Below are 21,690 nucleotides of genomic sequence, written 5' to 3' on the forward strand. Positions count from 1 at the left end.
TCTCCTCCCCCAGTTAACGATTCCAGCCTTTGCCTTCAGTTACCCAAAGGGTATCCCGAGGTGGGAGCTCTGCTTCGCAGGGGTGTGGACACAGCGTCTCTGAGGAGAGGCAGGGCTGCAGGTGTGGAGCATAGGCAAGGCTTGGCCAAGCTCCTGGATTTGAGCTGCAGCAGGGAAATGGGGGTCCCTCCCAACAGGAGCCTCCTTCGATGGTCCATGTTGCTGCTGAAAATCTGTGGCCCGCCTCCATGGAGTCCAGCTGGCTCAGGGGACAGTGGTCTGAGTGCCAGGCCTGGCGCTGCCCCGAGTTGCTGAAGCTTTGTCTCTCCGGAGTAGTCGCTCCCTCCTGTGAAATGGGGAGACGGCTGAGACACCCTTCATGCGTGGGTTAGGTTCTAAAGTTAGCGCATGAGACAGAAGTTGCATCCACCCTTATGCTGCCTCCAGCACCTTGACCGTGAGCATGGGTTTATGAATGTCAACTCCAGCGAGCTTGAGAGCGAGAAGCAGGAACAACATGATGGCCCCACTGCTCGCACCCTGGGCAGTGTCCCAGGAGCAGATGGGTAGCCAGATCATGCACCCCACCTAAAATGTAGCCTTAGGGGTGGTTTTCCATCCCGGATTCCCGTGGTTGAATTTATCTTCATTAAGCAAGCATCTGAAGCAACTCCACTGGATTCCACCATGGAGACCCCAACCCGCAGACCAGGAGGCTAGAAGTTTGGAAAGGGCTTGATATGGTGCGGGTAGGAGGGGTATTCTTTTGGGAGACCCAAATGAAGCTGTCTTGGAATTGGGAAGCTGGGGGGGTGGGGGGCGGTGCTTTTTCTTGCCGCAGGGCCAGCAGCACATCATATATGATCCTGCGCCCCCTAGCGTGGGTCCTGGGCTGAGCTGAGCTGCGGAGCCCACCCTCTATGGGGGAGAAGGGTGGAGACCACCCCCCCGACCCCTCCCACCCCGGGGCTGACATCCAGACACCATTGTCAGTCTGTAATTTCCTGGAATAGCCTGCGCATGGCTGCTTGTTAGCACTGTGGCATGCTGCCCTCTTGAGAGAGAGAAACAGAGAACTTTTGTAGTTGTTCTGTTAGGAAAATTCGCAGAGATAAGATCATAGGCCAAAGCACATAAACATCTCTCTAGCTTTGTAGGAATCGCAAGTGTTCCTCAGGTGGGTTTACATGTCCCCATCACCCTTGCTAGTGACGGGTATGCGTTCTTGTTTTTATGCCCGTGTGCCGTGTGGCTAAGCCCTGTCTCTTCAGACTGGCAGTACAGATTTGCTTTATTTTTTTTTTAAGATTTTATTTTTATTTGTTATAGAGACACACACACAGAGAGGGAGAGAGAGAGAGAGGCAGAGACGCAGGCAGAGGGAGAAGCAGGCCCCATGCAGGGAGCCCAACGTGGGACTCCATCCCGGGTCTCCAGGATCACACCCCAGGCTGCAGGCAGCGCTAAACTGCTGTGCCACGGGGACCGCCCCAGATTTGCTTTAAACTGCTTCTGCTGGAGGCTGAGGAGGACCCTCTGGCTTCTCCTTACGATGAACTCGGGCTCCAGATTGCCTCGGGTGCCCTGGAGCCAGCTCCCTTGGCCCCTGCCACCCTTGGAAATCTGTTATGAGAAATCCAAATGCCAGCCTGGATGTCCTGAGAACGTCTGGCTTCATGAACGTGGGCAGTTAGAACAAAAGTGTTCTTATGGTTTGGGGAGACCAGGCATCCTCCACGGGGGGGCCCTGAGGGCTCTGGGGACACGCCGGGCTCAGCCAGAGCACCAGGGAGGCCAGGCTGGGAGAATCAATGCGGTAGAGATATTTTTTCAGATCTTCCCATTCGATTGGTTCTTGCACCTTCAGCTCAGGCCTGGGGGCTGGAGTCCTGGGTTCATTTACTGACCCATCCATCTGGGGAGCTCTGGTGTGCAGGACCCTATGCCTAAAATGAGCAGCAGCCTAATGGGGAGCAGAAGTAGGCTGGGGCCCCTCTCCAGAGCTGCAAGGGGAAGAACCCCCTGCAGGTGACCAAAGGGAACCAGGTGCCCTGTTGCTACCCTCTCCCGGGTGGGGTGGCTTGGGCCAGGTTGCTTCGGACCCTCCTCTACCATTAAACAAACCTAGCTGGGGACCCAGCAAGGGGCAGCGGCAGGCCCAGCCCGTCCCACCTCCCCAGATCATCTTTCCCCAAGCTGCCTCCTGTCCTTGACCTGCTCTCCTGTCTTGTTCACGGAAGATGACGCCGCCTCTTTCTCTCTCTGTCTCTCTCTCTCCTCCCTCTCTCCCCTCTCTCCCTCTCTCCCTCTCTCTCCCTCTGGCTTCCTCTGCCCTGTACTTCTCTCCCCTGGCCCGCCTCCCACCCGCCCCGGGTGGACCAGACCCAGACGCAGCTGGAGCACGCACGCATTGGGGAGCTGGAGCAGAGCCTGCTACTGGAGAAGGCGCAGGCCGAGCGGCTGCTCCGCGAATTAGCCGACAACAGGGTAACGCCGCCTACGTCCCCCCACTGCCCCCTGCGGCGCCTTGGCTCCTTCTCGGCTCCTTCGGCTTCTCTGTTTTATTATTTTCTCTGTCTTTGGCTGCTATCCTCATTGTGTTTCGCCTTTTGCGCCCCTCCTAGGAGGAAAGTCACAGTTTAGGGACAATATTCCACTGAGGAGGAGGGGGTCGGGGCTCTCCCGGACCAGACCGTGTGCTCCAGCTTGTGGTCCCCTGGTTGGGAATGTCCTGTGAGACCCTTCCCCTCCCTCCCTCCCCATGCATTGTCTCAACAAGGCTTTGTCAAGTTCAGAAATGGGATGGGGGTGGGGCTCTTGGGAATGGTCTGCCCCTTAGATGGCCAGGTGCAGTGACAACCTGTCCACACATGCCTTTCTTCTTCCCCAGCTGGGAGGCTGAGGAAGGTGGAAGGTCCGGGGGACTGCAGATCCAGGTTTCTGTAGCCTGGGGGGGGTGTTAATTATGGTGGTGGGAGGGGCTAGCCTGAAGGGCCTGGGGTTTTAGGGATGTGGGGGTATCCCTAGAGCATGAGACTCTGTGTCAGACCCAGGGTTGGGGCTGCTGAGATACAGGAGATCAAGGAGAGCTCTGTTGGGAGTAAGGTCCCGCCAAGTCCCAAGGCTGGGTCTGGGCCCTGGGGCTGGCCTCCTATGCAGGCAGACACGTCCAAACAGCTGGCCAGCCCAGCCTGGCTGCAGTCCTGGCCATGGAGCTGAATGGCTTGCGGTGATTGGTTTAAACCACCTGAGTGCGGTGGGTGTGAGATGAGCAATGGTCTGTTTCTGCAGGTCGGCCTCAGCACATGAGTGAGTGTGTGCATGTCTGGAGACACACAGCGGTCCCTTTGCACATGCTGGCCTTTGTAGGGTGACCCTGTGTGCTTGTGCAGTAGGCGCACATACACGTGTGGATGCTGCTCTGCAGAAACCCACCCAGGCACTGTTGACGGGCTGGAGCCCCCCTACCCCGAGGCACCTTGATCTAAGGTTCAACCTGATTATAAAAACAAAAACAGATTTACTAAACTACAGGTCACCTTGAGAAACAGACGTCTTTTTTTCAAGTTAGTAAAAGATTTAAAACTTGTATCGTTTCCAAATCTGTGACCCTCATCATGACCCGGATGGGTTTTTGGAGGATGAGGCCTCTATCTCAGTTATCCAGCAGGAGGCGGGTCTGGGAGCACTGATTTTGTTCTGCCTTTGGCCTTAAACCAGACTCTTGTTTGGCCACCTGCTCCAGACAGGCCCTCTGTGAATCGACCCATTCCTGCCGCAGACCCGCCCAGAGCAAGATAATGCCAAATTCCCTCCTAAAGAAAGCCAGAACCCCAAATGGGTGCTTTCTTTTAACCATAGATTTGTCCTGAGCCACATAGGGCCACAGGGACAGTCAGGCCCTCGAGTCACCAGGCTCCAAGCCAAGGGAGTGTCTCTGGAGGCTGTGGTGGGAAGGCTGCTGAGGACAGCTGGTACTCTGAGGGGGGTGGAAGGTAGGGAGGTGGCGCCCTTCCCTTCCATGAACCCCACCCCACCCCTACCCCCCATCAGGGCTGGGGGCCGACCTCCATCTCCCTCTCTCCCCGGCAGCTGACCACGGTGGCCGAGAAGTCGCGGGTGCTGCAGCTGGAGGAGGAACTGAACCTCCGGCGCGGCGAGATCGAGGAGCTGCAGCAGTGCCTGCTGCACTCGGGCCCACCGCCTGCCGACCACCCCGAGGCTGCCGAGACCCTGCGGCTGCGCGAGCGGCTGCTGTCCGCCAGCAAGGAGCACCAGAGGGAGAGCGGCGTGCTGCGGGACAAGTACGAGAAGGCGCTGAGGGCCTACCAGGCGGAGGTGGAGAAGCTCCGAGCGGCCAACGAGAAGTACGCGCAGGAAGTGGTGGACCTCAAGGCCAAGGTCCAGCAGGCCACCAGCGAGAATATGGGGCTCATGGACAACTGGAAGTCCAAGCTGGACTCACTGGCCTCGGACCACCAGAAGTCCCTGGAGGACCTCAAGGCCACCCTGAACTCGGGCCCAGGTGCCCAGCAGAAGGAGATCGGGGAGCTGAAGGCCGTGATGGAGGGCATCAAGATGGAGCACCAGCTGGAGCTGGGCAACCTGCAAGCCAAGCATGACCTGGAGACGGCCGTGCATGTCAAGGAGAAGGAGGGGCTGCGGCAGAAGCTGCAGGAGGCCCAGGAGGAGCTGGCGGGGCTGCGGCAGCACTGGCGCACACAGCTGGAGGCACAGGCCAGCCAGCATCGGCTGGAGCTGCAGGAGGCCCAGGACCAGCGCCGCGATGCCGAGCTGCGGGTGCATGAGCTGGAGAAGCTGGATGTGGAGTATCGGGGCCAGGCGCAGGCCATCGAGTTTCTCAAGGAGCAGATCTCCCTGGCAGAGAAGAAGATGCTAGACCACGAGCTGCTGCAGCGGTCGGAAGCCCAGAGCAAACAGGAGGCCGAGAGGCTGCGGGAGAGGCTTCTGGTGGCTGAGAACAGACTGCAGGCTGTTGAGTCCCTATGCTCTTCCCAGCACAGCAATGTAGGCAGCTGCTTCTCCTGCTGGGCTGGGGGTGGGGGTGGGGGCTGGAGCGGGGGCAGGGGTGGGGCAGGGTGGAGGGGGAGGGGGGCACAGGCATGGAGACCCCAGCATTGGCTGCCACCTTCTTCCCAGCCAGGCACATGTGAGAACAGAGGGTCCCTCTCATCCCTCCTCAGCAGAGCAGCATGACCGTGGGGACCCAAAGTAGCCAGAGCTGACCTGGCTGCATCTCCACCCGGGGCCTAGAGAGATGGCGTATCTCGCTCAGCACAGGGCATAGGCTTCCTCCCTATTCTCTGCTTCTTCCAGATGTGTCCCATTGTGCAGGCTCCTGGACACCCCCCAAGGCGCCAGCACCAGGAGTTCCATGGGGGGTCATATGGTGTGGAGGGCAAGCCCTGCCCACCCTGGGTGATGGCAGGGGTGGGGGTGTCCCATCTCCAACATGAGTGCCAACCTAGGTGACCTGAGGGCAGCCCCCTTTTGCCAGTCCTTTTTTTAAAGTTTTTTAAAATTTACTTACTTGAGAGAGAGAGAGAGCATAAGCAAGGTGAGGGGCAAAGGAAGAAGCAGACCCCATGCTGAGCAGGGAGCCCAGTGTGGGGCTTGACCCTGGGACCCCTGGCATCATAACCTGAGCCAAAGGCAGATGCTTGACTGAGCCACCCAGGTGCCTATCGCTTTTGCCAGTCCTGATGAGACTGAGCAACAGTCCAATGGCCCGAGTGTGGAGGGTCCCCCGAGTGGGTGCTGGAAGGCTAGAGGGGCATAGCTCTAGAGAGGCTGTTGCCACCAGTATCGGTTCTGCTCCAAATCTAGAAGTCCTCCAAACAAAGTCCTCCAAATGGCTCAGCACGCTGGGGAGGCCAAGGCTTGGGTGGCTGTGTCCCCACCAGCCTAGAAGGGCCTTTTGAGTAGCTCTGACCAAACCTTGTACCAAGACCTGCCTCACCTTTTCTTACCTTAACTCTTACAAGGTCGGTGTTGGCTCAGTTTCATAGGTGAGCAAAGCAAGACTGAGACAGAAACTTTGCCAGGGTTCAAGTCCAGCTCCACTGCTGGAGGGCCGACAGAGGGTGCTCAGGGTGACATGAGGCAAATCCTATATGAAGAACAGCAAGCAGTATGATCGTTGCCTCGATACAGGCCCCAGGGCTTCTTGACCTTCCCATTTCCCTTGTGCATTTGCACTAGGATAACTTCTAGCAGTAAGTGTTCAGGAGCCTCAAGTACAGATGCCTTTTTTTCCAAAAGCTCTCCCTGTGTCCTGCCATGCCGTCCCATTGTGGCAGCCATCTCTTCTGCCCTCTTCTCCCAGGGAGGGACCATTTTTAACAAGTGCTCTCCCAGGATCCTGGGCAGAGGGTAAAGGAACAGCCCCAGAGCAGCTTGTGTGCACATGGCCTGGTTGGCTGCTCAGAGCAGAGAGGGTCCCTTAGCAGAGGAAGTTTTGGACTGCTGTGGTTCCCTCGGACAGCCCCCTTCCCCTCAGTCGCCTCACAGACCTTAGGCCAAGGAGTGGGCGATGACCTCAGGAAGGCCCATCTCTGGATTTCCACACACATGGAGCCTCGCTCTGGACCCACATGACTCTCAGATGCAGAGGCTTAACTGCAGGGACAACAGGCCGAGACTTAAAAAGGGTTGGGATGTATGAACAGAAGTATGAGGGGCGGTTGATGGAGGTGACTGCCTACTCAGCTCTGTGCCACCCTGATCTGCTAACTGCAGGCCCAGAGGACAGCCAGCTTGGGCGGGAGGCTGGACGCTTGTTCCCAGGAGCCATCAGGAGCCTGTTGGTATTTGCCATCCAGATTTTTTTTCTTAATTGATCTTTTTCTGTGGCTTCTGGGTTTATTATTAAAAAGAAGTCTTGGAGGAAAAGGAAGTAGCATTTCTTAAAGTCCCACTGGGAGCTGGCCCAGGGCATGCTCTGTATACACTGCCTTGTGGCAGCCAGTGCTTGCTTTATGGATGGGAAACGAAGGCTGGGATTTTGCCTCTGGATGATGACGGAAACAGATTTCCAGGACTAATCTCCACGGGCGTCCCAGGGAAGGAGACATGTGTTTAATATAATAGATGTTTTCAACAAAGGAAGGGGTGGGAGACATTCACGTGGAAGTCTCACAAACAGCCATGGGGGACACTGGGAGCAGGAGGGGGGGGGGTCCTCTGTTGTCAGGAAGGCAGGATGGAGAACATCTGTGCTCCTTGCCACTGTATCCAGTCCCTGAGAGCCAATCTGTAGAGGGGTGAGGTGTGCTGGCTGTGTGGGCAGGGGCAGGGGGCAAGAGCGGGCACTGAGCATCCCCCTTACCAGGCTCTTCTTTCAGATGATTGAGTCCAACGACATTTCAGGGGAGAAGGTCAGGATGAAAGAGACCATAGAGGGTGAGTGGCTGTGGGCCGGGTGGGACCCTGGGCTTTCAGTTTATGAAATGCTGGGCATTGTGCTAAGACTCTTGTTACTTGTTTGGGTTTTTTCTTTTTTTAGATTTTATTTATTTATTCACGAGAGACACAGAGAGAGAGGCAGAGACACAGGCTGAGGGAGAAGCGGGCTCCCTGTGGGGAGCAGCCCGTTGTGGGATTCAATCCCAGGACCCCCAGGATCACGCCCTGAGCCAAAGGCAGATGCTTAACCACTGAGCCACCCAGGCATCTCTAAGCTTTATTTTTTTTTTAATTTTTTATTTATTTATGATAGTCACAGAAAGAGAGAGAGAGAGAGGCAGAGACACAGGCAGAGGGAGAAGCAGGCTCCACGCACCGGGAGCCCGACGTGGGATTCGATCCCGGGTCTCCAGGATCGCGCCCTGGGCCAAAGGCAGGTGCTAAACCGCTGCGCCACCCAGGGATCCCTCTAAGCTTTATTTATATTTTAATCACTGTAGGACTAGTCCTTCCTGCTCTGCTTTTTCAAAATTCTTTTGGTTCTTCTTTTTTTTTAATTGATGCAACATTAACATAAAATTAGCTGTTTTAGGGGTTCCTGGGTGGCTTAGTCAGTTCGGTGTCTGCTTTCAGCTCAGGTCATGATCGTGGAGTCCTGGGATCAAGCCCCACCTCGGGATCTCTGCTCAGCAGGGAGTCTGCTCCCTCTCCCTCTTCTTGCTGTCAAATAAATAAATAAAATCTTTTAAAAAATAATTAACTGTTTTAAAGTGAATAATTTGGTGGGCATTTACTATGTTCAGTGTCATGCAATCACTACCTCTATCTAGTTCCAAAACATTTTCATTTCCCCAGAAGGAAACCGCATGTCCATTATCAGTCCCTCTACCAGCCACTGATGACCACTGGTCTGCTTTCTGTCTATGGATTTGCTTATTCTAGACATTGAATATAAATGGCATCATACAGTCCGTGGCCTTTTATGTCTGGCTCTCTTCGCTTAGCATACTACATTCGAGGTTCAATAACATAGCATATGTCAGTGCTCCGTTCCTGTTTATGGCTGAGTAATATTCCATCACATGCATCCATCACATTTTGTTATCCATCCACCTGTTGGTGGATATTGGGTCTGTTTCCACCTTTTGGCTGTTGTGAGTAGCGTTGCCATAAACACACACGTAGACGTCTTTGGCAAGTGTCTGTTCCAGTTCTTTGGGATGTGCTCCTAGGAGTTGCTAGGTCATATGGTAATTGTGTTTAACTCATTGAAGAAGTGTCTGCCAAACTCTCTTGGCTAGTCTTGCTCTTTTTCCAAGTGAGCTTAGAACCCGCAAATTTGGTTTCCCAGGAGCTGAAATTTTGTTGGTATTTTTATTGGTATTCTGGTAAATTTATAAAGTAACTTTCAGAAATATGCATTTCTAGCACTTTCCATAGATTATCTTGTTTAGGACTGTTCTAAGGCTCTTGGACACACACTGGGTGACATGGGCACCATTATGATCCCCATTTTTCACTCAGGGAAACTGAGACTAAGAGAGAGTTAAGTGGCCTGAGACCACAAAGTGTTGGAGTTTCTTATTCAGAATGGATCACCCAGAGAGAGGGGGCTGATGTGGGGAGGACTTTGGATCCTAGAGGCCAAGTGTGGCCTTGTTTTTGGGTTCCTATGGGAGGGCCACCCCCTCACCTACTGCACCCCTTGTCTCTCCCTTCTTCCCCAGGCCTACAGGACAAGCTGAACAAGAGGGATAAGGAGGTGACAGCCTTGAGGTCCCAGACCGAGGTGCTCAGGACCCAAGTAAGTGGTAAGTCTCCCTCCCGCCGGGCAGATGCGGGGGGCCGTCATGCCAGTGGGGCGTGGAGTGGGTGGGCTCCTGGGTCAGGGTGCTCTGCCTCAAGAAGGCGACATGGGCCAGTCCCCCTGCACTCGACTTGCACCTAAGCAGCAGCGAGCAGGAAGGTGGAGCCCCCACGTCCTCCACGAGATGATCGAGGACCCTAGCTGGCTTCTTCCTCCCGAGCCAGCTCTGTGCTGTCTGTGTTCTGCATTTCTATCCACTTTCTCTCTCTCGTCTTGACTTCTTCATAGATCATACAGATCTCGCGTAGGTGCCTCCAGCCCCTTTCTGGAGGAAATGAGGAAATGCCAGGATTTTAGACTTGGGACCTGGGTGGGAGGATGCCAGCCACAACAGGGAGCAAGACACAAAGGACACCAGGATGGGGTGGGGGATGTGGGGTGGGCAGAGGGCCTGGGGAGAAGCATGGGTCTGAATTTGTGATTTTGTGAACTGGCCCTGCTTCTTGTCTGCCAGAATGCCAATGGTGGTGTCCATGAGATTGCCCCCCGTCCTGCGAAATGGTCCCCACCCCCACTTCTATCCATGTGGCCTAATTGGTCCCGGCAAAGGTCAGTTGACCTCAAACCCCTCCAAGGCTCAGTTGAAGATTTAGCTTTCCCCTGCCCAGGACACCACATAAACGCTTGGGTCCTGTCTCCGGAATGGTGGCCTGCTTCCCCAACATCAGAGGGCCCGCGTTGCTGTGCTTGGGGTTGTGGCCTGCTTTGTGTAGCTGTTCTCTTGGCCCCTTGCTGTCTGGCTCTGCAGGACTAGAGAGACCACACAGTAGACTGTGTCCCTATGGTCTCCAAGAAAACAAGCTCCCAGCCCAGGCCTTGGGCCCGTGCCCCAGTGGGACAGATTTCCACGGAGGTCTTGACTTCTCTGCTCTCTGTTCTCCCCACCGCCTGACCCTCAGCACTGGAGACAAAGTGCAAGTCGGGAGAGAAGAAGGTGGATGCCCTCCAGAAGGAGAAGCGGCGCTTGGAGGCAGAGCTGGAAGCTGTGTCCCGCAAGACCCACGATGCCTCAGGCCAGCTGGTCCTCATCAGCCAGGAGCTGCTCAGAAAGGAGCGGTGAGTCGGCCATGGGTGGTGTGGGCAGCCTGCCTGACCCTAACCCTGCCCCCGACCCTGACCCCACTCCACCTGACATTAACCAGTTGTCCTCGGAGGTAGGGCAGGGGTAGGGCAGGTGGGACAGGTGGCTGGCCTCACCAGTGATCGCCGTGCTCCTCTGCTGAGCTCAGGTGAAGCCTCAGAATCAGAATCCTTCTCAACACAGATCTCCAAGCAGAGCTTGTAAAGAAAGACTAGTGGTTCCAAAAGTCTTAGTCTCTGGGACCCCTTTAAACTCTTCAAATTTATGGAAGATTCCCAGAGAGCTCTCAAAAACTGCAAGAAGCCTGGGGCAGCCCGGGTGTCTCAGCAGTTTCGCGCTGCCTTGGGCCCAGGGCGTGATCCTGGGATCCTGGGATTGAGTCCCACGTTGGGCTCCCTGCATGGAGCCTGCTTCCCCCCCTTCCTGTGTCTCTGCCTCTCTTTCTCTCTTTGTCTTTCATGAATAAATAAATAAAATCTTAAAAACAACAACAACAACAAAAACTGTAGGGCAGCCCTGGTGGCTCAGCAGTTTACCACTGCCTTCAGCCCGGCGTGATCCTGGAGACCCGGGATCAAGCCCCACGTTGGGCTCCCTGCATGGAGCCTGCTTCTCCCTCTGCCTGTGTGTCTACCTCTCTCTCTCTCTCTCATTAATAAATAAATAAAATCTTTTAAAAATAGAAAAAAGAAAAAAAAACTGTAACAAGTCAGTTGCAGTCACATAAATAATATTCTTTTGATAAAAAGTAACCATTTTCCAAAACAAAAACTGTTTCGGTTTTCAGTTTCTTTCTTTCAGAAAAGAATGGCATTGTGTTACATTTGTGCAAATTTCTTTTGAATGTCCAGCTTGATAGAGGACAGCAAGATTCTCGCATCTTCCTCTGCATTCAATTTGAATGATTTGAAGTATATAATGAAAATCTGGGCTTACATCGTTATGTAGTTGGAAAAGAGAGGAGTATCTTAATATCCTTTTCATACTTTTTTTTTTAAGATTTTATTTATTTATTCATGAGAGACAGAGAGGCAGAGACACAGGTAGAAGGAGAAGCTCCCTGTGGGGAGCCTGATGCAGGACTCTATCTGAGGACCCTGGGACCACAACCTGTACCGAAGGTAGATGCTCAACCTCTGAGCCACCCAGGCATCCCTTAAAAATAAAATGTTAAGGACACTTGGGTGACTTAGTTGGTTAAGTGTCAGACTCAGTTTCGGCTCAGGTCCTGATCTCATGGCTTGTGGGATCCAGCCCCACATTGGGCTCCACACTCAGTGGGAGTCTGCTTGGATATTCTCTCCCTCCCCCCCCATTCCCCCACTTGTGTTTGCACACGTGCAGTCTAAATGAATAAATAAATAAATCTTTTTTTAAAAATTTTATTAAAATTTTTTTAAAAAAATAGAATATCTTGCTACACAAGGGCTCTTGGGTAAATGGATTTTTTTAAACAATTTTTAAAAACATACTCTATTTTTTTTATCTTTTTTTTAATTTTTTTTTAATTTTTATTTATTTATGATAGTCACACAGAGAGAGAGAGAGAGGCAGAGACATAGGCAGAGGGAGAAGCAGGCTCCATGCACTAGGAGCCTGATGTGGGATTCGATCCTGGGTCTCCAGGATTGGGCCCTGGGCCAAAGGCAGGCGCCAAACCGCTGCGCCACCCAGGGATCCCCTTTTTTTTCTTATCTTTTTGAGAGAGTGAGTGAACATGTGCATGAGGGAAGAGGCAGAGGGAGAGGGAGAGAATCTTAAGCAGACTCTACGCTGAGTGCAGAGCCTGATTTGGGGCTCTGTCTCATGACCCTGAGATCATGACCTGAGCTGAAATCAAGAGTTGGATGCTTAACTGGCTGAGCCACCCAGGCACTCTCATTTTATTTAATTTTTAATTAAAGGTTCTGTTGTCTTTTTTTAAAAACTTAAAAAACATTCTAGAAAAGGCCCAGTCCCCTTAACCATGATCCCATCTCAAAATCCCAGCCCCTCTCAGGCTGTCACCAAATGGTTGCATGCTCCATGTTTCCACTGCAGCCCCTCCTGGCACAGGTACTGTTTTGATAGCCAGTGCCCCCCTCAGGGTGGTCAGCCTGTAGGCACCTGGCAAATCTCTGGAACATGGGAGCAGAGGGTCAGGGCTAACTAGGTTTTCTGTGTGCCGTCTGTTGATCCCCGCCAGGAGCCTGAACGAACTTCGAGTTTTGCTACTGGAGGCCAATCGCCACTCCCCGGGGCCGGAGAGGGACCTCAGCCGTGAGCTCCACAAGGCTGAGTGGAGGATCAAGGAGCAGAAACTCAAGGATGACATCCGGAGCCTGCGAGAAAAGCTGACTGGGCTGGTGCGTAGGCAAGGGGTAGCCTAGGGGAGGGGGAATGCCAGGGTGGGCGAACGCCACTCTGGCCATGGAGACTGGAGACCTCCTGGGGCCATCCCAGGGACAGTCAAATCCCAGGACAGGTGCACGATACTGTAGAATCATCACAGGCACGGTCAGTGATGTAGCTGGTGGAGGGGCCGTGGGCGACCCCTTTGCAGACATCATGGCTGACCGTGTGGAAGACTTCTGAAGACCCAGTGTCCAGGGCTCCTGCAGGGTGGTGAGCTCCCCATCTAGGGTTGTAATTAACCAGAAACCAGCTCCTTCCTCAGGGTTTTGCAGTGAGGATTCATGCATCAGTTTCAGGAAGGAGATGGGACCTATTGGAGCTCCTTCTAACACTGAGCTTCTAGAGCTGAGGCTCCTCCATCAGGAACAAAAGGCGGGAAATGATGGGAGCACAGGATAGAACCATCCCCACCCATCCCCCTGTGGTCAGCATGGAGGACAACCTTGTGGCCAGCGACCGGGCCTCGTCAATCCAGAGTGTAGACAGGACAGGTTCCGGGAAGACAGCCCTGCTGCCGTGGGAAGCTGCTCCAAAGCCCCTCATTGCCCTCCCAGGCAGCTGGTGGGTTCAGCCACCGCAGGAGACGGGAGAAGGGAGGCCTCATGGGCAGGAGGGAGGCACAAGACTCCTGTAGGGTCAGGGGGTCCGGGTCACTCACTGCACACCCTTCCCGTCCTGGCAGGCCTAGCCAGCAGGCAAGATTCCAGGGCCATTTGCTGTCCCTGTGGCTCTGAGTCTGGGCATAACTCTGGAGAAGACAAGGTCCTGGGGCCCGCAAGGACTTTCAGGTCTTGATTCTCTGAGACTTTCCCAGAGCCTCCTGGGATGGGGGGCAGTGCCTTTCTGGGTGATCTCCAGGGGGCCCAGGCTGGTCGAGTTCATACGGGAAGCTTTCCCAGGCAGCCTGTCCTGTGCCCCCCTGCACTGTCCCCAGGGCCACAGGAGAACTAGGGAAGGGCTTGGTGGTTAGACACTCCCTGAGTGAGGGAGTTTTGGGTGGAAGAATAGAGTGGAGCAGAAGGATCTGGAAGCACTGGTGCAGGGGCAGAGCAGAGTAGCTTTGTGTGGGAGCAGGGAGGCTGACAGGTGCATCTCCAGGGCCGGGGTGAACAGGGAGCAGCTCCAGAAGGAGAGGGGAGGAGGGCTCTGAGGAGGACTTCAGATGTGCTGGAGGGCAAGGGGTGATGAAGCTGTGGGTCTGGGGGTGAAGGGACACACATGGACGCAGTGTGGAGGGAGTGGGGCCACAGGAAGGAAAGACGGGAGGTGCTTCTGGATCTCAGGACCTGGAGAATGGGAAGCATCTGCCAGCTGGGATTTCAGGGCAGGGGACCTTCCTGGACACTTCAGTGGGGACCCTCGAGTGAGGGAGGAAGGCCTGACCCGGGGATGAAATGGGCCAGAGGGTGGGCCTAGAGGAGAGCGCACGCTCTCCCGGCACACGCGTGCACACACACGCTCACGCACTTCCTCTTCCTCTCCCCCACCGCTTCCAGGACAAAGAGAAGTCCCTGTCGGACCAGAGGCGCTACTCTCTCATTGACCCGTCCTCGGCCCCCGAGCTCCTGCGGCTGCAGCACCAGCTCATGAGCACAGAAGACGCGCTGCGGGACGCGCTGGACCAGGCTCAGCAGGTGGAGAAGCTCATGGAGGCCATGAGGAGCTGCCCCGACAAGTCCCAGGTGAGCCGTGGGCCAGGGCTGGGCTGGCCAAGGGGCGAGCCACGGGGTGCTCGCTGTCCTCGGGAAGCGTGGCCCTGTCCTGGGAACCCTGGTCTGGATGGGGAGGTTCAGCCCCGTCCTCTGGGGGTCCCAGCCCAGAGGGGCACATGGCTTGATCCTGAAGAGCTCAGATTCAGCTGGGGATGCAGCCTTGCCCTGAGAGCCTTGGTCCCTTGGGGCCCTGGAACCCCTATTCTGAAGAGCCTCTTATGGTTCCACGGGGGAGGCCCGGCCCTCTAGTGGCCACACCGGGAACTGCCGCCTGGTGACCCTCGCTCAGCCCCTGCCCGGGACTCTTTAACAGGCCATCAGCAATTCCAGTTCCGCAAACGGCATCCACCAGCAAGACAAGGGCCATAAGCAAGAGGTAAGGGATGCCCTGGCCCCCCGGGGGACACCCTGCCACACCCACGGCCCTCCCATACCCTGGGACCACGGCTGACCTCCCCATAGAAAAAAATCCTGAAAAGCCACCTAAATCACAGAGGTGCATTGTGCCAGAGGCTCTGCAGTCGGGTCTCACGTGCTGGGAGCCCAGGGAGGTCACACTCAATTCAGCCATCATCTGCTCTTTTATTTTTTATTTTTTTTTAATTTTTATTTATTTATGATAGTCACACACAAAGAGAGAGAGAGAGAGGCAGAGACACAGGCAGAGGGAGAAGCAGGCTCCATGCACCGGGAGCCCGATGTGGGATTCGATCCCGGGTCTCCAGGATTGCGCCCTGGGCCAAAGGCAGGCGCCAAACCGCTGCGCCACCCAGGGATCCCCATCTGCTCTTTTAGCCTTGTTTGTTTGTTTGTTTGTTTGTTTCTTTCTTTCTTTCTTTCTTTTTAAGATTTTATTTATTTATTCATGAGAGACACAGAGAGCGAGAGAGGCAGAGACACAGGCAGAGGGAGAAGCAGGCCCCATGCAGGGAGCCGATGTGGGACTTGATCCTGGGACTCCAGGACCACGACCTGGGCCGAAGGCAGGCGCTAAACCGCTGAGCCACCCAGGTGCCCCTGGCATGGGGCCTACTTAAATAAATTAAAATTTGGGGTGCTGGGTGGCTCAGTTGGTTAAATGATTGCCTTAGCTCAGGTTATGATCCCAGGGTCATGGGATCGAGTTCTGCATTGGGCTCCCTGCTCAGCAGGGAGTCTGCTTCTTCTCCCCCTCTGCCCCTCCCCTTGCTTGTGCTCTCTCACTCTCTCTCAAATAAATAAATAAAACCTTAAAAATGAAAATAAAAAATAAAATAGGATAAAAATAAAATATTCTGGGTAGCCCAGGTGGCTCAGCAGTTTAGCACCGCCTTCAGCCCAGGGCGTGAATCTGGAGACCCTGGGTTGAGTCCCACGTCGGGCTCCCTGCATGGAGCCTGCTTCTCCCTCTGCCTGTGTCTCTGCCTCTCTCTCTCTCTTTCTGTGCCTCTCATGAATAAATAAATAAAATCTTTAAAAAATATATTCTGTAAAACAACTAGGAGGGAATCTTGAATATGGACTATGCCACTTATTCCATCAAGATGCTGCAGGAGGTGCTACTTTACAGTCATCACAGTCATCACAGTGAAGACTGCTCAGGCAAGAGTCATCAACAGATGCTCAATCCAGGGTGTGCTTCGGAAAGGCGTAGGGTATTCATGGGATCATAAAGTCTCTCTCCACAGACTGCTTGTTAGGAAAAAACCAGTCACTGTACAGTGGAGAAATCAGACAACATCTTGACCAGGTGATCAAAATTCACATCAGGAGTGAGGGCAGGTGGACATCATGTCCCTCAAGCTGTGAGGCCCAGAGAAGGACACAACATTGAGGATGTATTCTAGCCTGAAATGCATAACCTGGCTCAAATCACAAGGAACCATTAGCCAAACCCCAAATGAGGAATCTTTGCTTAAAAAAAAAGGAGCATGGGGTGCGCCTGGGTGGCTCAGTGGTTGAGTGTCTGCCTTCAGCTCAGGTCACAATCCCGGGGTCCTGGGATCGAGCCCCACATTGGGCTTCTGGATCAGCGGGGAGTCTGCTTCTACCTCTCCCTCTGCCTGCCTCATCCCCCTGCTTGTGCTCTCCCACTCACTCTGTCAAATAAATAAAATCTTAAAAAAAAATGTCAATCTTGGACCTAAGCTGAAATCAAGAGTCAGAGGTTTCACTGACTGCACCCCCCAGGCGCCCCTTGACTGTCATGTTCTAACACGCCCCACCCCACAGTTAACCCCAGGAGTCCCCCACAGTGTGACAGGCACACCACTTGACTCCCAGTACCAGCCTGATGAAGTGGCAGGAACCCAGCACCGGCTCTGTCCCTGGCTGGCCATGTGACCTGCATGAGTGAGGCTGGAACATGGGAAGGCACGCAGGTCCTTCCATCTGGGACAGTGGAGCCCCCGGCCCCCACGCTCCCTTAGAGGCAGGAGAACCTTGGCTGCCAACTCTGCCAGGAGCCAGGCCTGTGGGTAAGGGGCAGAGAGAGTTGGGGGGGGGGACCCTACACCAGACCTGCCAACAGGGGAGATGGTTGATGTTCATACTTTGTGTGGCTCTGTCCCTCCAATAACCCTGCAAGGTGCATGGGCTCATCCCAGTTTACAGACATGAAAACTGAGGCCAGGACTCTCCACTCCAGTTTTCATTGCCTCGGATCCGGCCTCCACACAGGCGCCCTGTGCTGTTTGTAAAACCCATCTGCTCTCGCCTCTTCCCTTCACCTGCTCCCACCCCGCCTCTTGTCTCACCAAGCCCCCCAAACATGGCAAGAGAAACTTTTCTGCCCCAAGACCTTTGCATATGCTGTTTCAGCTACCCGGCACAGGCATACAGCCCACCCACCCCCTTTCCTATGACACCCCCATCCCCACCCCTCCTGGAGACACCTGCTAATCAAGTTCTTCCTCTCTCCAGGAGAAGCACTGACCCTGAGGGATCCCATGGAGCGGCCCCGTCCACACCAGAGCCCCTGCAGCCTGCCCCAGCAGCGCTCCCTCCAGGCAGGGGCCAGGACTGTCACTTTGGAGACAAGAACAGTGTTTGTAACAATAACGTGCCCACTGCCTCGGACAATCCCCCATCCCCGACCCACCTGCCGGACCAGGAGGCTTCCTCAAGCACGACCTTCCACAGAGAGCGGTACAGTCCTGGCCTGGCCTCTGGGACCTTCGGCCTGGACACCCCGGATACCCCAGCAGTTTCCAGAGTTTGTTGAGGGGGAGGCCAAGGTGATCTGGCCAGGCCCCCCCTCCCCAGAAGGAGCTTCCTTGCGGACCATCTTGGCACCCCGGGCATGTCCCTGCCTCCCTTTCTTCTCTTCCTTCTCCTGGGTTCCCCTTAGACCCCAGACAGCCATGTCCCGGGAAAGGGTCCAAGGAGGCCCAGCTAGGCACCAGGGAGGGGAGTCCAGTCCTCAGGAGCCAGGTAGGACCCCCTTTTCTGCAGCCACTTCCAGGCTAGGTGGTGTCCAGGCTCCTTGTCCCCACAGACAGTGGTACAAGCCCCCCCACCCCCAGCCCATCTACCTAGTAAGGCCCAGATTCAAGTTGTTGGGGGGCAAGGTCCTTCCCCTCCTCGACCCCCCAGCACCAACTCATATGCATAGCTCCAAGCTGCAGGCCAGAGGGTCACCACCAAGGCCAGGAGCCACAGTATTAGGAGAGTTTGGAAGCCCCTCCCCTCGCCCCTGCCATGGGCCTGGCTCGAAGCTGGGGCAGGGCGGCTGCCGGGGAGCCCAGGGCTCTAAGCAGGTCTTGACTGGGCAGTAACGTGGTGTCCCCTGGGCTGACCAGATGTTCCAAAACTGGGCCTCTTGTTTGTCCACACACCCACGCAGGCTCTGACACAGACACCCACTGACTTTGGCATCCGCACAGAGGGTCACACACGCACACGGGGCCCTGTGGGTGGGGTGTTTGCGGCCAGCCATGCTCAGGCCACATAAGATGCACAGGCTTGGGTGCCCAGAACACATGCCCTTAGGACCGAGCCCCCAGCCTAGCAGTGCTGTGCCCACACACACTGCTCACGTTCCTATGTACACACCCAGGTACACGTGGGCAAGTGTTCAGGACGTGTGTGCCATGCACATCCATCAGAACGCACATGTACCAACAGCCCCCTCGCTTCCCAGGCACCTGCCCAGAACTCTAAGCCTTGTCCCCCTGTAGCCAAGAAAAGAGCCCAAGGGACATTGGTGATAAGAAACATCTAACCACCTCTCCCCTCTGCCCCTTGAGCCCGGCTGAGTTCCTCCAGGCCTGTGAGTGGTGGGAAAAGCCAATACAAAAGCCTCTAGAGCTGGAGGACCCATAGGTCATTGTCTCGTGCCTCAGCGTCCCCACGGAGGGCCTGCCTCCACCTCCCCCAGCTCAGGGAGAGTTTTCACTCGGGGCCCTCCCCTGCCAGGGCCTCAAGGGGGAAGCCTGTTGTCCCACGGTGGCGTTCCAGAAGCACGTCGGAAAGGGTATGGCATCTGTGCCCTGGGTGGCTCCTGGGCGCTCCTCGGCACAGGTGTGTATGGCTCCCATCCTTGCCCAAATGCAGCCCATCCTGGAGGGGCAGCCAGTTCGTCCCATCAGTCCCCACTCCCCACTGGCTTCTGGTAGCTCTCGCATGCGGTTTTATTAACAACAGTCTAGAAGCGATGCTTTAGTGGCCTAACCCGGAGTTAAATACTACTCTTTCCAGCAAAATCCGGCAGCTCACCCCGCCTACAGGAGGCACTGATTAGTCTACTAACAGCCAAAGGCCCACACCAGGAGGGGCTGAGCCCCCCAGGGCGGCTGGCAGGTGTCAGGTGGAAAGAAACCATTTGCTTGTGAGCGTCTCCACCTGCCGGTGTAGGCTCAGCCATGCCCCATCCCCAAGCCCTCCCGCACCCTTGTTCTCCCTAAAGTGGAATTGTTGAAGTGTGGCGAGTCCGTGCTCGAGACAATAAAGCTTGTGACTGACGTCCAGGACCCGTGCTGTCTGCTTTTCTCTGTGGGCGTGCCAGGAGTGAGTCTCATCCTATTAGTTGCCAGCTAATTCCTACTCAGTTGTGAATGGCTGATGCCTCAGAGAGCCTGGCATTAAGAAGTCCAGGAGATTGGGACCTGGCCTTGTCCAAGGAGCAGGAACCCAGCAGGGATGGGCTGAGGACCAGAGACAGTGGGCAGCAGGGGGCAGGCTCGGCAAGGCTGCCAGAGAGCGCTGGGGATTTGGACTCGACTCTGTTGGAAGTATGAGGGAGCCCCTAGGAAAAGGTAAGAATCTCCCTGATGGGCAGAAGAACTAACATGAGTTCCCTGAGTTCAGCTAGAACACAGAGAACCTCAGAGAGCGAATTCTATCCTGCAGCCAGCTTTCCAGAGATCGAGTGAACAGTCAAGGTTTTGGGAGCTCCAAGGTCATTTTATAGGCCTTGCACTTGACGCTGCCGCCCTGGGAGACTATGCAAACCTCTGGAGGTTAACAGCTGAACGTGTCTGGAAGCTTTGCGCTGGCTCCCAGGCGCTGCGTCAGCAGAGAAGGAGGAAGCAGGGGGAACTGTCCTTGGGTGAAGAGTTTGAGGAAAGGGCTGTGTGCACAGGTGCGGCCAGGGCTAAGGGACCCCCCCCAGGGGACTCCATGGAAACCATTGCAAAGCAGCTGTGGCTGGAACTGCAGCTGTCCAGAGGATCCCACCCCAGGTGGGAAGATGCTGGAAAGTGATGCCCCCAGCTCTCCGGCCTTCCTCCGGCTGCCCCTCCCCAAGGCTGAACCCAACCTGGAATCTCGAGCATAGCAGCCTATTGCAGGGCGAGAGGCTGGCCCCTGGGCACACACAGCCCCGGTGGAGGGGGTGCAGAATGGGCCTGGAGGTGGCAACAAATAGGAAGCAATCGGCAGTATCCATCACAATAATGTGCTGGGGTAGATTTCTACAGCCCCCTGGTTTTGGCTTCGGCCGCCTCGAGTATTCTTGGGCTCTGTCCTTCCAGAACCGACCTTACCCACCCAGCATTTTGAAATTCAGAGAGCTTCTGCAAACAAGATGCTTTCCTCTCCAGGCTTATCAAACACCACTGTGATTTCTGGTTTCTTTTCATTGCCCCCCAGGCCCAGTCACAGAAATGGGGTGGTGGCTGCGGGCGCTAAATGTATCACCCTGCCCCAGGGAGGGTGTGGAGTTGGGGGAGCATTTCTTTGACTGGTTTAGCCTTCAGTGGGAACTGCACACTGGGGGTTTGTGGTCAGAAAAAAGGGAACACCTCCCGCCATGGCTCCCACGCCAGCAGGCAGGGACCGTCACAGGGAGAGTGGGGGGCCTGGCCTCAGGCAGAGGCCTGCAGCACACAGCTTACTGTCACCAGCACTGACAGTGTGGGGGACACGAGGTCAGCTGCCAAAGGGCCTGAATCTTGAGGAAGGAGCTTCCCGAGCCTGTCTGCCCAGGGGTCGGCATCCAGGAGGTGTCAGAAGGAAGGAAGACCCCTGAACTAGCATGAGATACCCTCCTTGAGTGTGGGAGGGGCACAGAGTGTCCTGTCCTCAGGGGTTCACGTGCTTGGAAGCGGGAAGCTCCAGGGATGGGGGTGGGGGCTTTAGGAAGGCAGGAGGGCTTTAGAAGGGCTGGAGGGGTGGCCTTGACCCTGTGTGTGTGTGTTTGGGGTGGGATGTGGGGTCTGTGTGGAAAGAGCTCAGAGACTGGACATCCATGACATCCAGCCCAGCCGCCACCCTCCTTGACATCCACCCTGCATGCCAACCGCGCAGACCAAGCCTTTGGCTCCACCTCCCTGTCCCTCAGCCTCCTTCTCAGCAAGCTACAGAAAATAAAGCTCAATCTCTGTAGGGTCTAAATGAGACCCCTGAAGAAGCCCTTAGATTAAAAAGCTCTACTGATTGTTTCTCCCCATCTCCTAGCTTAGAGGGGGAGGTTCCCTTGCTCCACCTGCAGGCCCGTGGGAGCCCCAGCTGCCCTCTGGGTGTGCCCCTCCACAATTCAGCTTAGGGTCAGCAGATCAGATCACTTCCACGGTAGGGGAGGAGCCCTCGTAGGGGAGGAACCCTCAAGCTCAGCACAATCTCAGGCTGGAGGTTACGTGGGACGGGACAGATTGCAAGAGGCATTGTCTACACCAGAGACTGTTGTTGGATTGGTGGTGTTTTGTTTTGTTTTTTACATTTTTAAAAAAGATTTTATTTATCTAATTGACACACAGAAGGAGCACAAGCAGGAGGAGCAGCAGAAGCAGGCC

At 55.3% G+C, this 21,690-nt stretch overlaps 1 protein-coding gene across 3 annotated transcripts in view; it reads left to right on the forward strand.

Annotated features, from left to right (window-relative positions):
• The window catches only part of CLIP2 (CAP-Gly domain containing linker protein 2), a 72,844-nt gene extending 53,416 nt beyond the window's left edge, over window positions 1–19,428 (forward strand). Inside the window, exons 10-18 of one of the 3 annotated variants that reach the window (XM_055340005.1) lie at window positions 2,383–2,487; window positions 4,093–5,028; window positions 7,365–7,422; window positions 9,153–9,236; window positions 10,192–10,348; window positions 12,559–12,718; window positions 14,264–14,449; window positions 14,793–14,855; window positions 17,381–19,428. In XM_055340005.1, the coding sequence (XP_055195980.1) occupies window positions 2,383–2,487; window positions 4,093–5,028; window positions 7,365–7,422; window positions 9,153–9,236; window positions 10,192–10,348; window positions 12,559–12,718; window positions 14,264–14,449; window positions 14,793–14,855; window positions 17,381–17,392 (1,761 nt within the window). In that variant the 3' untranslated portion in view covers window positions 17,393–19,428. The remainder of the gene's footprint in view (window positions 1–2,382; window positions 2,488–4,092; window positions 5,029–7,364; window positions 7,423–9,152; window positions 9,237–10,191; window positions 10,349–12,558; window positions 12,719–14,263; window positions 14,450–14,792; window positions 14,856–17,380) is intronic. The other 2 variants (XM_055340006.1, XM_055340007.1) reach the window with 2 other exon arrangements.
• The last annotated feature ends 2,262 nt before the right edge of the window (window positions 19,429–21,690 follow it).

Source organism: Nyctereutes procyonoides, unplaced genomic scaffold (genome assembly GCF_905146905.1).
Source record: "Nyctereutes procyonoides isolate TBG_1078 unplaced genomic scaffold, NYPRO_anot_genome, whole genome shotgun sequence".
Classification (NCBI taxonomy): Eukaryota; Metazoa; Chordata; class Mammalia; order Carnivora; family Canidae; genus Nyctereutes; species Nyctereutes procyonoides.